The sequence below is a fragment of the Galleria mellonella genome, unplaced genomic scaffold (genome assembly GCF_026898425.1).
Source record: "Galleria mellonella isolate WM207_F2 unplaced genomic scaffold, CSIRO_AGI_GalMel_v1 utg65, whole genome shotgun sequence".
NCBI lineage: Eukaryota > Metazoa > Arthropoda > Insecta > Lepidoptera > Pyralidae > Galleria > Galleria mellonella.
Window position 1 is genome coordinate 6291792 of NW_026442138.1, and position 15833 is coordinate 6307624.

The 15833-nt window shown below is 31.7% G+C and overlaps 1 protein-coding gene across 2 annotated transcripts in view; it reads right to left on the minus strand.

The window, feature by feature from the left end:
- LOC113519801 (cell adhesion molecule Dscam2-like) overlaps positions 1-15833 on the minus strand; it is a 158038-nt gene that overhangs the window by 54728 nt on the left and 87477 nt on the right. For both annotated transcript variants that reach the window (XM_031914195.2, XM_031914193.2), the window contains exon 8: positions 10997-11094. In XM_031914195.2, coding sequence (XP_031770055.2) covers positions 10997-11094 — 98 coding nt within the window. The remainder of the gene's footprint in view (positions 1-10996; positions 11095-15833) is intronic.

Sequence of the window (15833 nt, forward strand, 5' to 3'; positions counted from 1 at the left end):
CCTAGCATGCTAACAAAATGAACGCCAAGCTGAAAAGCGGATATATGCTGTAAGTCTTTATGAATATTACTCATGTTATGTAAGCATTATGAGGCCTAAGATTATATAGATAGAGCATCGAGTCTCAAAAACGGGTCACCTTTTTGTCAGCTAATTGTCAAATTAGCTGACTCGTTTTGTTGTCAGTAATGTATCTTGACGTGCTTATATTTAATTATGTAATAATTAAAAGGAGTTTTTACGCATTAAAAAAATGTAAAAATTATAAGATAAAACAGATACAGAAGTTATAAAGGAAACACTCATAATTATTTATCAAGCAAAGTTGTGTGAAAAAGTTGACCTGCTTTTCTCGAAGCATTTGTATGGAGACACTGCATCTTTATAATCTAAGTATTAGATATGCTGCGAATGCTAATAGGTACTATTAATATTTTGTTAATTTTACTGTAATTACGCCAATGGCTTTCATATTCGAAAATCGATTTTATTGCATTATTAAAAAAAACATTAAATAACCGAATTCAATTTTCAAATAATTTAGAGCTTTTAAAAATTTTTTGGTTATTACCATAAAAATAATTTATTTGTATCCTTGTTCGATAGTACCTACAAATAGTAAATAATAAAAATCATATTTGGATATGTGTAAGTTTAGCAGACAGTAACGCACTGAAACCTAAGATTCAAATACAATCCCAAAGGAAATCTAGCAATGTCTTTGAACCCATGACGATTTAATCAAAAAAGGATGTGTATAAGAAACACGTACATAAATATGTATATTTTATATGAAAGAAGGGATCGTGTTTCTATAATATTGTACGAAATGTTTTTGTTATTATTTATATATTACTTATGGATATTCCTAGTGATAGGTACTAATAATAATTGAAATAGAGATCAATTCCCTTTTTGGTTGAACGTATTCATATACATAATTTTCCTTGTTTCAGGATTTGTTTTTAATGTAGAGTATTTGTAAATTCCATAACTAATGATTTACATCGGGTTTCTCCCTTTCATTTCATGTAAAGAATTATAGTTTAATGCAAACATATAAAGTTTGAGTGCATTTGTATTTGAGGTACTATAAGATGTATAATAATTAAATATATATCTATCTAATATATATATATATATATATATATAGTTTTATATATATATATATATATATATATATATATATATATATATATATATATATATATATATATATATATATATATATATATATATATATATATACAGTATATGGAGTTTCTTAATTCGCCCCCTTTTTTTTTTCATGTACCTTTATGTTTCGCGATATTAATTTTGTTAAGTAAAATTTTATTTATAGCGAAGCAAAATATTATTTATAATTACCAGATTCCACATTCTAAATTCAAACACTTTAAATGCAGTGTACCCGTATAACATCTCGTTGCTAATCAAATACATTCTGTTTTTAAAATCGGATTACCAATCATCAATTTTATCGCGAACTCGTGAATTTGTGACAGAGCGAAATCTACAGAAAAAGTAAGCTGTACAAAACGTATTGAGCATCTAACTAGACAGGACACATAAAAAATACAGCAAAAATGTTCATGTAGAAAGGTAAAATGACCCCAAGTCTTATGTGATAAGAATAAACTAATAAGAATTTTCGCACCAATTTCTTTTGTGCCGACTAGCAACTGGACCTTATTTTTCTCTCCGACTGAGTACGGAATTTATGAGAGACCCCAAAGCAATAAAATACCTTGCGAGAAAATGAAGGAGAGAATCGCAATATATTTGTTTCTTGGTGGCTGGAGGGAACCGTTACAGACATCTGCAGGTATAAACCATTTTATGATATAAATGCACGTTTTATTAGGTTCAATCATTACCTACGAGAGATCTGTTTAAAGCTTCAATAATAACTGCCTGAAACGCGGATTTGTTTGTGAAAATTAATAAATATTTATCAACTTGTTTTTACATGCATTTTGTTCGCGTGTCGGGGATGTATTTATTGATCTGGATAAAAATTAACCATATCTTTCTTCATCTCAAATACTATTTCCCCTATTCATAAAAACGTCAAATCATCATAAACATATTTTAGATATTAAAGTGTTTTGTCCTTTTTTGCACTAATTTCCCAATTTGAAAAACATTTAACAACACACTATATTAATTCGAGGGTTTTCCAAGAGACTACAGCATGGGGTTCTTCAAAAGGAGGGTAAAGAGGTTTCTTCAGGGTCTGCAACGCGCGCGTAATATCTCTGGTATTGCAGGTGTTCATAGGCTACGGTAACTACTTACAATGAGGTGGGCCGTATGATTGTTTGCCACCTCAGTGGTATAAAAAAATAGGTTTGTAGGGCATTTTAGTCTTTTCAAATGACGGGGTATGTGCATACCTACATTGAAAACGATAAATTTAACTGTTAAGGTGCCCAGAGACAACAAAGTTACTTTTACATTTATAATATTACCTAGTTAGGAAACAGGATTTATACAAACATTTACAAAGACAATAAACAACAGAACAGTTATGATTATTCGCATGTTAGAAGAATAATTTATTTAAAAAAATACAAAGCGTTTGTTTGCTTTTTATAGAATTAATACAATTCTGAGCTCGATTTTCAACTGGGCCAATTTAATAAACGAACTTTTTTAATTGGTTCGCTTTCCAGTTATACCTCCAAACCTTTGATCTCGTATTTTTTCATGGTAATGGAACTATTTGCCATGTAGTTAAAGTTTGCCGGCAAAGAATGGGCCACCCCTTCATGTGTATGTGCATTTTTTTTATCAGCCGTTAACTATCCACTGCTGAATATAGCCTCCTTTATAAGAGGGATTTTGCTTGTAATTGCCACGCTTGGCGAGCAGATAGCAACTGCAGTTTATCTTATGATGATGTTTTAAGAGAAGAACAGCTGCTCATCTGTCGATCATTAAATTCCCTTGGGCGTCTTTTACAACATCCACGGGAAAAGAAGGGGTGGCCTGTTCTATGACGGGGTCACACAGCAATATTAGTATAGATTATACCTGCGCCTTCGTCCAAATGAGCAGTTTATATTAATTGTTCATGATAAAAAGTAGTCTGTGCACAATACTCTACGCCAAATACTCTATGTATAACAAATTTAATGACGATTGAGAGGTAAAAAATTCATTCCCACATTTATAAATTAGTAAACATTTAATATATCAGTGTCCATAGCTGTTCAATCCATTTTGAACGAACGAATAAACTGCCGAATAAATTGGTTTGGATGCAACTGACAGATAAAGGTCTGAATTGATTAAAACTAAGAACATTTCGTACAAGCATATTATGGTGATAAACTAGCGCTACAAAATTATGGACAACAATAATAAAGTATTCCGATTTTATTGTCACATGCAGACATTCACAAATGGTTTATATATATTTAAAGGATATATAGAAAATAATAAACGAATGTGGTAAATTTTTAGTTAATTTACTGGCAATATTGAAAAACGCGCAAATTCATTGTCCTTACTTTAAAAAAAATAGCCAATTGTCAAATTAGCCGACTAAATATTGACACGTTTTTGAAATTCGAAACTCAAAGCGTATAATAATAACAAAAAATAAAGACAAATTAATTACTTCTTTCTTTTGGAAACCGCTTAAATTTCACTCTTATATGCCTCGACTGCTGTTAAATCTTTTATTTTCTATTTTTCACAGTGCATTATTATATTTCATTTTATAATAAGGAATAGGAAAGAAGGCAATTAATTTATCCGGATAAAGTTGCTATTGTGTTATAACGTAAACAAACTTCAAGCTTGCTTTAGTTTTAGCAATAGGCGAAAATATAAATTATTTAAAACCCTTAATTTTACCCACAGTTACGATATTATTTTTAAAGTTAATCTTTGTCAAAATTTCAATCACTGTTTGCCTAAACTTTTTTTTAAGTTCCTGAGTTTTGCCTAAACTTCATTACTATGTTCCTAATATAAACACACAAAAGAGTAAAAATAAATTTCCATAGAAAAAATATTGATTTAATGAGGCGTAAACTTTTGCATGTCAGCAATTCGTATGCCATTCATTTTGCCAAAAACAATTTATGTACGTAATCGAATAACAAAAATATTTATGTGGTCCGACACAAAAGGCTATGAGACAACAAATGTGCACAAATGGTCAACAACATAGATGTATGGTTCAATTCATCACTATTTATTTTCTTCTGTTAATGTATTACCGTCATATATTTAGGTTTTTATTCTATCAATCTCTAACAATGTCGTAGTGAAGAAGTTCTTCTGTGTATAATAGTAAGTATTTACCTGTAACTTCTGTTATTATATATATTTTAACATAACTCATTAAAAGGAATATCATGAAATTCTATGTTGGTAGTTTACTACATTTGTTTTGACTTCATCCGTAAACCTTCCTCAGTGAGTTTACTGTAAGTAAACATAACAAGTTCATTCAACTCCTGTTAATTAATTATTAAGTTCGTTATAAAAATAAAATATAACATAAGATTTAAAAATAACTATATTAAGTATTGCTATTACTAGTATTATTTTCTACATAATAATAGACTTACGACATTATCATATACTGCAACCTAGTCCACTAATCAAATCTTTTTTTATATATTTTTATATATATATATATATATATATATATATATATATATATATATATATGTATTTATATATTTTTAGCTGTGTGATCCCGGCGTAGAATAGGCCACTCCTTCCTTTCTCGTGGTTGTCGTAAGAGGCGACTAAAGGAACTTAATTAAGCCTAAGGATGGACAGCAGCGTCTCTCTTAAAACATCACCAAAGCCTAATTGCGGTTGCCAATCCGCCTGCCAAGCGTGGTAACTATTGGCAAAACCCCCAAAAGGGAGACTTATGTTCAGCAGCAGACAGTTAAAAGTTGTTAAGATGATATATTTTTTATGATACATTTTGTAAAAAATATACATAGGTATAATAGTATTTACAGCTTCAGTCCACTAGCGAATACATAAATTACCTGCCAACCCATCTCTCCATAATATACGTACATATTACTACGTTATTCTCTTTCACATTGCCCGTCCTTACATTAGAATTTAAGGTCTATAAATTCGTAATTTAAAGAATTCCAATCGAATGGCATATTTATTTTAAAATTAAATTTAAAACGTTCAGAAATTATGAAAAAAAAAAAAACGTTTTTTCCTTCAACACAACAATGTACAATTTCATGGATTATTCCCACAGCTATGACAGTTGGCATCTTTGTGTTTCTCTCGCGGCACAAGCGGGCCTATAAATAATTCATAAATTCTATCGAGCTATATTGTTTTCGCTAACGAAATATAGCGAGGGTACATTTTTGAATTTGTTTTAACGTTATGATTGGATTGCATTATACTTCATGTTCAACAATAGGCGCTGAATTTTTCAGTGATTTTGAATAAAATATATTCCCGGGGGAATGGAATAGAAACGTGAGTGGCTGGCCCTGCTGAATAATAAATAATGGTTGGTACGTATTACCATAACAATCTATCAAATATCCTACTGCTGGGAATGACTCTTTTTGGCATACAACGAAGATGAAGACTACAGTGGTAAATGTGGTCAAACGACTTGCTATGAGTGTTTAAAGTTTTCGTTATCTTAGATTGATATGTTATCCCCTTTTTACCTCTTATGACATCTTGCAATTAGATAGATACCTACTTCGTAATTGGAGACATTTTTCATTATACCGAGATTATATGAAAACTAAGTACTAATACTAAATATTTTTTTGTAATATTAGAAAACATATTGATTGCAAACCCCTAGAGTTAGAGGGGGGAGGGATTGTTAATAGTACGGACTACCAGTCCCATTACTAGTAATATATCCTGGAAAGTCGATCTTCACGTGCTCCCGCTGGAAACCATCGTGTTGAATTTCAGATATATTCATCATGATGGGCTAACTGACCTGTCAGTTGTTTCATCCTCACTGGTGCACCTCCAGTGTACACCATTAGTGCAGGCAGGGTTACTAATCAATTATCATCAATTAAAAACCCCAGAATTGCCTATTAATCTAATAATTAAATTAAGTATATTTATTATGAACACTATCAATAGTAATTACCTTAAATATCGATTGGTTTATCGATAGTATTATTTTACGTTAATTAATCGAATAGTCGATACAATGCTATTTGTATCTATGTGTATATATTATACCCGTATCGATAGCTAAATCGTAATCATAATCGATTATATTAATTTATTTATGTTTATATTCTTGTCAACCCAAATTGATATTTTAATTTGAGAATTTATATACCGAATTGAAGCAAACATAAACAAATAATCAACAAAAAATACATGCAGTTGCGGCAAGATTTACATCCAAATATTTAACATAATTCTGAATCCATAACAAGACAAGAATAAATCCATATTTCTTGTAATATGAATATTTTCCTGTACGCAATAAGCCGCTAGTCTTATTATTATAATTCGATTTAGATGAAAATCGTTTTAGGCTGAAAGGGTTCTGATATAATCCTATGGATTTTAAAAGCTCTATGCCGAAACTTCTATTACCAGCACACGAGGTGAGTTAGTATCTTTTTAAGGGACTGTTCTAAATGTGAAGCTAAATATTTATCCAAAAAAACATGTATCAAAAGACGACAAAAAATCCTTGGAAAATACACTTTATATTTTAAGGACATAAGAAACATCGCTACAAAAAACATCTTGAAATTTCTATCATCGTTAGGAATTAGCAGCGAACTTGAAAAAAAAAAGGGAACATAGAAGATCATGGTAGTATGTCACAGGTTTTTCTGCCTGAAAATAGTCCTCCTTCAAAATATTAATAGTCCTGAAACATCCTTAATAACCGTTTAGTTGTTATCTCTTAGCGAGTTAATCGATTATTATACACAGGTATAATGTGCGTTGGAATAGAAGGCTTTTTTATCCCAATCACGGGAAAAAAGTTGCAGGTTAAAACTAGTCATTACTAATATTAAACTAATGTGAAATTAAATTTATTTGTTACCCCTTGGCGTCTTAACTTTTTAAACAATCACTATAAAAGTACTATATGGGACGAAGAACACATAGGCTCACGCAGACAAAGTCGCGGGTAGAATAAAGTAATAAATATTTTTAAATGTAACATTTCTGATCTTGCTCTACCTTCACACGGCTGATGTCCAGATGAATGTTTTATTACACACTTGGCACGAACAGCGGGTAACACTTTCCATTCTCTTCGAAATGATAAATTATTTACCTACATCAAATTCCAAGGCGCTCTCGGAATTCAAGGAGCAAAAATGTACACAGCCGAGCAGAACGCGACTATGTTAAAGTTGAGTTATTGTTTCATAAGAACACATAAATATATATACCAAACAGCTGAAACGGCAAACGTTATTGTGCCTTCTACCGCCACCTACAAAGTCCATTTCTTTTCTTATCGAGATTATATAATAAATATCAAAAATAAAGATATTTTCGTAAACACACATTATATTTTAATGTAATAACTATCGGTTTTCTTTACGCGAGCGCGTACAGCTTGTGCTCAACGAGCCGAGGCGCGCAGTCAGGTTCGCGCTCGCGGCACAGCCGCTCATGATTAAAGGTCTCTAATTGATCCCAAAACTAGTTAAGCTTCTTCAATCTAATTCCACATAAGTTAAACTGGTAGTTATTACATTAAAATATATTTTCTTTATCTTATCAATTATATAAAATTTATGTTGTTTATTAGAACAATTAACAAAATAATTATAATTATTTTATTTTATTTGTTATTTTTATGCCCATTGTTATTCTTTTTTACACTTAGCTCTCATTCGGACTTTCCGGAGTTAATTATTCGAACGTATATATAAAAAATATATGTTACAAATAAATAAAGAAATCATATATCTATTCCTTATATTCTTACTAAAGAAATGTATTTTTTAAAAGTATTTAATTTTCATATAATATTTTTTCTTTAATTTTGTAACAGTACATTTTTATAAACCACTAAATGTCAGAAAGTATTAAGGTGAAAGTTCCCGGGGTAATAGGGTACACGTACCAAATTCCGAGCTTTACAACTAACAGAATGCCAACAAATACTATAGTTTAATTTCATGAAATATTTGAAATATTGTACGAACATATTGTTCCAGGGAAATATATTATTTCATACTGACAAAATATTTTTTCTGTAAATGGACAGATAAAATTACTTAATTATTAATTATATTAATACTTAATTATTTATAATTAATTAATTATTAATTATATTGTAATTAAATTATATTTAATATTACGCATAATTTACTATTTGTTGTGATTTCTTCATAAAACTCATGTATATACATAATATTGTATACATAAATACGCCTAAGGATAGCTTCTATTGAAACTGATCGCATGTATAAATAACAAAATTATTCAAAAATAATGACAGTAGAGAGTCGACTAAGGGAGGGCGAAGGATGGGCAGCAGTGCCCCTCTTAAAACATCTGTAAAGCCTAACTGCGATTGTCATCTGCCTGCCAAGCGCGGCAACTATTGGCAAAACTCCCCAAGGGGAAGGCTTATGTTCAGCAGTGTTTAGCAGTTAAAGCCTGATATGATGATGATAATGAATAACAGTAGAACTAAATATGAAAGTTTAAATGATATTGTATATACAATGCCGTATAAGTTCCAGTATAGAATAGGCTATCCTTTCCTTTCCCTTGTGTGTCGTATGAGGCGAGTGAGGGAGCTTATGGTGGAGGGATGGGCAGTAAAGTCCCTCTTAAAACATTACCAAAAACCAAACTGCGGTTGCAAACCCACCTGACAAGCGTAGTAACCATTGGCAAAACCCCCCTTATGGGGGTGACTATGTTCTACAGAAAAAAGTTTACGAGTGAGTCAATAATCAAATACTTTTTCTTATAGTCTTCTATGAAGAAGCGAGTGAAGTATAAACCATTAGCTTATATTAAGGGTATACGATGGTGAGGCATCCGTGGTGAATAAAATGTATATAATACGAATGAAATAAAGTAAGTTGGCCTATTGTGATGTATTCGCGAGTAGAACGCTTGACATGGTATATTGTTAACAATGGGTACGTTGGAGACGTTAGTACCCATTGTTAATAATCTCTTTCTCGCAATCAATTACGATGTGGTAACGAAATAAGAATATGTGTCCACTCTTTTTCATCCCTACGATATTGTAAGAGGCGGATAAGAGATGAAAAAATAATAAGTACATCAGTACAAGGAAAGAAAATATGAAAAGAATAATACCATAATAATCTATCCACTTGCCCAAAGTAATAATAGTAGACAATTAGACCTCTTATAAAAGATGTATCTAGCATGAACTCTTAAGAAAATCCGTGACATAGAATTACGTCAAATAATATTCCTAATTAGCTTTATTTATTTATTTCTTCATTAGTACATATATTCATAATTTTACCCGCGACTACATCCGCATGACCGGGGTATATTCACTGACCGGAATAAAAAGTAGTCTTTATCTTTTTTTTCTTTATGCAACTTAGAATGGTAAACAAGCTGACGGCCCATCTGACAGAAAGCGGTAACCGTCGCCTATAGACATGAGCAGGACCATGGACATAACAGAGTATACTGTTTCACCCATGATACCTCCCATGCGTTGCCATTCCTGAGGACTCAGGTGTTATTCCTCTGTATCCAATAAATTCACGCCATATAACGATAATTTTTAGAAATTTTATCTGTCTGTCTATATGTTTGTTTCGGCATCACACAAAAACTACTGCACCAAATTATAGGCGATTTTCATAGTTGTTTCTGAATGTCTAACCTAAAAACTGGTATATGTTTTATATTGATATACCATTAAAAAGTAGTCTGTTTCAATTATTCTTTTACTCCATAATCCACGCGTACGAAATGGCGGACAAAAATTTGTTTGCTCTAAAATTGGGTAGTTGCTCAGCTCTGGATGGCACATTACGTCATTTATGTAGTTTGTTGTCGCTAGATAACACTTTAACAGACGTTAAACTGAGTAGGGGCTCTGGAACAGCTTATTATTCTAAGTAGAGTCAGAGTTGAACGCTTATATTTTAATCTAAATTATTTTAAAATTAAACTACGATCCCTTTTATTGGAAAAATGCTACTATTTAACGTAGATTTTATCAAAAAAAAAATTTCGTATAACTATATAACAGTATTATCATTTAAAACAAAAGTTTAGATGCTAGCAACCTTTACTTACGATCTTTTTTCTAGGCAATCATATTGTTATCATGTATAAAAAAGAATAAACTTCCGATTAATGTAAATTTTATTAAAAAGCATAATGTGTTTGTTAAATTTACAAAGTTATTATCTATTTTCACGCGGTTAACTGAGAACAAGCAACCCGGGTGCATTATATAATATTTTTAATCATCTTTCATTTAAAGTAAGTTTCATTAAAAGATATTATACCTGCAGAAATCAATGGAGGGATCTTAGCATAGCATCTAGCATATCTACAAAATTCTTCTGACGAGGTAATTAAAAATATTATATTAGTGTGTGAAAAAAAATCTGCCGTATACTAAAACGTTCCGATAATACTAATTAACAGGTTTATACATTATAGTATAAGACAAACAATTTTATATTAAATTAAATAAGAAAATACTTTAATACTAAATGACAGATATTTATTTCATTAATAAACTTTTGTTTTTTTCCCGTCAGCTCATTGTTACTCGATGATACTGGTTTAAAGGGTAATTGATAATAGCAAAAAAGAATACTAATTAACGAGTTTACACATATAGTATAAGACTAATTATTTTATATTAAATTAAAATAAGAAAACATATTAATACTAAATGATAGTTATTTATTTCATTAATAAACTTTTATTTTTTTCCCTTTAGCTCATTGTTACTCGACGATACTGGTTTAAAGTGTAAATGATAATAGCAGAAAAGAATACTTACTGTAATTCACAGGCCAGTCATGTACATCGTCATATAAAACTTCACAGGCCATCTTCTTATTTGTTTTGCTGTTGTGAAACTGGTATTTGTGAGAGGTCCTGAAAAAGAATTAAAAATATATACAACTGCGAAATTTTATAGCAGTAAATATAATTTTCGGTAGAGTGATTGAGTGGCCCTTTGTGACAAGAATAAAATATTTACCCTTAATCCCGCGAATACAGAATTCTATGTTTTTTTTTTTTACTAAGATTCTTTTGCTTTTAAGCTTGGTAATTGACTGAGCATCAGTCTCTAGACAAATGGACAAATAATGAACGAGTTTTTATACGTTTATTTACAAATTAAGGTTTTTTAGTTTCTAACAAACTAGATTAGATTTATCCTACAAAGAACTTGTATTTTTCTATGTCCTTTTTATAATTTATTCACTACCTACTGCCTATCTATATTAATATAGTGAATAAAATATATTAAATATATAATATTATAATAAGACATACATAATGGTCGAGGGATAAGCAGCAGCGTTTCTCTTAAATCACCAAAGACCTAACTGCGGTTGCCAACCCGCCTGCCATGCGTGGCAACTTCTGGAAAAAGATGTTGCCACACGATTTGGCAATCCAAATTATTATAATTATTATTCGCTTGATACACAATGACAACAAAATTGGTTAAACTCAAGATTGACCCCTTTACACTAGTGGCGCTGAATTGAAAACATCGAAGATACATATGTAAATCCTCAAATGATATATTGCAACAATTCGACAAAGATATGAGTATCTACACAAGGGAGCTGTGATCGATACACCATTTCGAACGTTATTAAAGAATAGCCTGAAGCTTTATCGGCAAATTGTCGCTGTCCCTTGAGACGTGGAAAAGAATTACTGAAGTAACTTACTACAATGGAAAGAGGTAAATACTATTAGGAAGCAGCTAAACGACTTCTATCTACTATTTGTTACATAATAATCTGTAATATAAAAGAAATTGCTCTGCCCAATAATCAATCTACCAATTCACAGTTTAAATTTTATTATAAGAGTTATAAAAACTAAATTTTGAATCCTTTTATTACGTAGCCTAAGTACTAAGAAATAGATTCCCAAAATTACCATAGAAATTGGTTCGTAGCGAAGAAGCGAAGGAGCAAAGAACTACTCTTGAAGCGACTCACAAAAAAAAACACGATCAGAATTCATTTGTATTTTATATGTATATTTATTTTATTTATGAGACAAAATAATATTCATACAGTATAACATAAATATAAGTTTTTCTGTATACTGCATATTTGCTGATAGATACTAAGATAATGTTAATATGAAGGTAATTCTGAATAACTAATTGAGTATGCATCATGTAAATTTAATATTACCCACCACCACGTTAATAATTTTTAAACTACTCAGATACTCACTATGGACAAGACCTACTAATAGGTTATGAAATATAGGCACATAAAAATGCAAACGAATTGTGATCATTTTGATCAAGAAGACTGTTATGTTAACAATATAAAATTATTTTTAGTATGTTGGCTACATTTGTATACGCACACTCTTTATTCTGTAATGACGTCGTCGTTGTTTAAGAATTCTCTTATTTATCTGTACTTCTTATTAAATGCTCTATAAAAATATTGTAAGTGCTCAAAAGTTGTGTTTTCTTTCGATCCACAATAGACCTACATAAAAAAACTAAAAGATTTGATTTCTTTTTGCAATTGATAGAGTTTACTCGCGCGTTATTGTCATATTATATAGCAAATGTGAAAACTAAACTCAACATAAATGTAATATGACTATATTTTGATTGAACAAAGCTGTATATTTTCCAAAAAATAAGTATATAGTAATAATAGATAAATAATCATTAATTTTGTCACGCTTGACATATTTTTTGCGAAACAAAACCATTAATTATCTTGTCACCTTTATAAATTCAGATGAAATCAATTAATTCTATTTATAGTTATTTCGTGTTACCACAAAACATCACAGCATACGAGTACAAACGTAATTAGAGAGATCTCGAGCGAAATACGAGATGTAGAAAATCATTTGAGTCGTTATACGTAATTGATAGACACGTTTGCTGAATTCAATATATTTACATCAAACAGACAGCAAATTAAGGCATTTTAATTTAGGGCAATCAATAATTAAAAAGGTTTTTGGGGTTTGCGTCAATTATTCTAGTATGGGGGAATCACTCAGCCTTAATAAAAATAAATATGTTTACATAATTATAATAAATTCGTAACGATGTTACAACTATACATTAAATGTTTTCGAAATATGGCTTATGAGTATATACTAGTAGTATACGTGATATTAATCTTAATATGACAGTTTCTAAATATTTTTACTGTTTGTGAGTTTTAGATAACATAAAAATATACAGTCATGGGCTTACAGAAATTTCAAAGTGAATTATATGTGTATAAAGAGTAGCATTATGCCCAGCACATTAGTATCTAAACTAGGCCTAGCTTGTATCTTAGATATTCTTCTATTAGATACATATTTTCGTGCAGTTTCGCTATATAAAAATAGTACAAGAATAGATAAAAATGCGTGGCTTGATTGTAACATAGGTATATTATATAGACAATATATAGAGTATAGAAAAATTATAAAATTACGCGGACAAAGTCCAATCAAAAAATAAACCATATTATAAACATGATTTTTTTTTAATATTTCAATATTATAATCAATTATATTCATGCTTAAATGGCTAAACAAGTTTATATTTTAAATAAAGAACACTTTTATTTGAAATCATCATCGTGAATATAACAACAGGTTTTGAAAATGGCAAGCAGGTCAGTTAGCCCATCGTGATGAATTCATGAAGAATTAACAACGATGTCTGCATATGTGGAGTTCGACCTGAGTTTCAATTCTTTTATTTAATTAGTGATTGTTTTATGTAATAGTAACCCCACCTGTGGTAGTGATATATATACACACTGGCAATGTATCAGTACAAGATGGTAGGTGAAGATGAATTTGACATCAATTGGCCCACCATCACGAATTAATCACGAATGTGTCGTGTGAAGGTCAACCTAAGTGGGTATATTGCAATCAATGGGGCTGCTAGTCCCCGTTACTGACAATTTACTCCCCCCTGTCAGGCCGCAGCCTTTATAGCCGCATAAATACATTACGTTAACATCAAAAGTCAACACTATGGCTGCTCTAGTTGGGTAATTACGTAGTTAGGGGGTAAGTGGTAACAATATTTTCATTACGTATATAATTATTATATTAGTAATTTCGAGTTATGAAAGTAGACGAAGTAGGAAAAGTATGCAACAATATACGAGGTTTGTCCGGAAAGTACGTATAAAAGTTTTTTAAAAATTTTATTTTACAATTATTCAGGTAAATCAATTTTATCCCCTTCAAAGTACTCCCCCTGTGACATAATGCACTTGTGCCAACGCCGTTTCCACTGTGAGAAGGCTCCTTGAAAGTCCTCTGGTTGTAGGTTTCTCAGCTGCCCCGTCGTAGCTTTTTTTATCTCATTTATGTCCCCCAAATGCCGCCCCCGAAGTACCAATTTGGTTTTTGGGAACAAGAAGAAGTCACACGGGGCCAAATCCGGCGAATAGGGGGGGTGTTCGGTCACCGTAATGGAATTTTTACTCAAAAACTCACGGACAACAAGAGAGGTGTGGGCAGGGGCATTGTCGTGGTGAAGAATCCAACGCCCCTCTCGCGCCAATTCTGGACGAACTCGTGCCACACGAGCTTTGAGGCGTCTGAGCACATCGACGTAGAATTTTCCATCAACTGTCTGGCCTGGAGGGACGAATTCTTGATGGACAATCCCCCGAACATCGAACTCTTTCTCGGCCCTCTCTGAATCTTTTTAGCCACTTGTGGACGGTTGGTTCCTTCACAGCATCATCCCCATAAACTGTTCTGAGATCGGCAAAAATTTCACGGCCATTCTTGCCGAGTTTCGAGAGAAACTTGATTACGACGCGCTGCTCTTCAACGGAAGCGGGCTCCATGCCGACGGGGTTTCGTTAAGAGGTAACTTCACAGATGGCGTGACAAGCCAGTTCGCACCGCACGGCGGTCAGACCAGAACTGAAGCATTGTTAGGGACATAAGGAAGGGGTCCTGCGCTTACCTGGCCTCCCCACTCCTCTTTCTCGCATTCCAGAACACTTTTATACGAACTTTCCGGACAGACCTCGTAAGCTATAGGGGGACCTACGTGAAAGTAAATAGGTAACTCTACACATATAATTCTACAAATATTATAAATAAGTACATTTTCATACTTAAACGACTGAACGAATTAGAAATAAATTTAGTACACGGGTAGTATACAATATATTGTATATTATATACTGCTAAGGTTAAAACTGAAGAATCGACAACCGATACGGATAAAAGGTTATTGAGTAGCAATCCCGTACAGGCAAACGCAGTATAGGATGACTCTCCACTAGATGGAGTGAAAACATCAAATGTATTGCAGAAAGTCAGTGGATGCAGTTGTCAGAGGATCGGTTCATAAAGCAATCTATGGTGGAGGCCTACGTTCAGCAGTGAATAGAAATTGCTGACATTATGACGATATTCTGTTTAAAGTAAATAAAACATAGATTAATTCTTCTTCTTATTTTACGCACAAGAACAGTTATTAAACACTTATTTAAATAAAATATTTTTGGACCACAAACTTTTCATTGTATAAAGGCGTTAATATAATAACCATTTAGTTAGTTGTAAAACGTATAGGTACTATGTAAATTTGCAAAGTCGTCCGACACTAGAAAGTGTTGAAGCATCTAAATTTG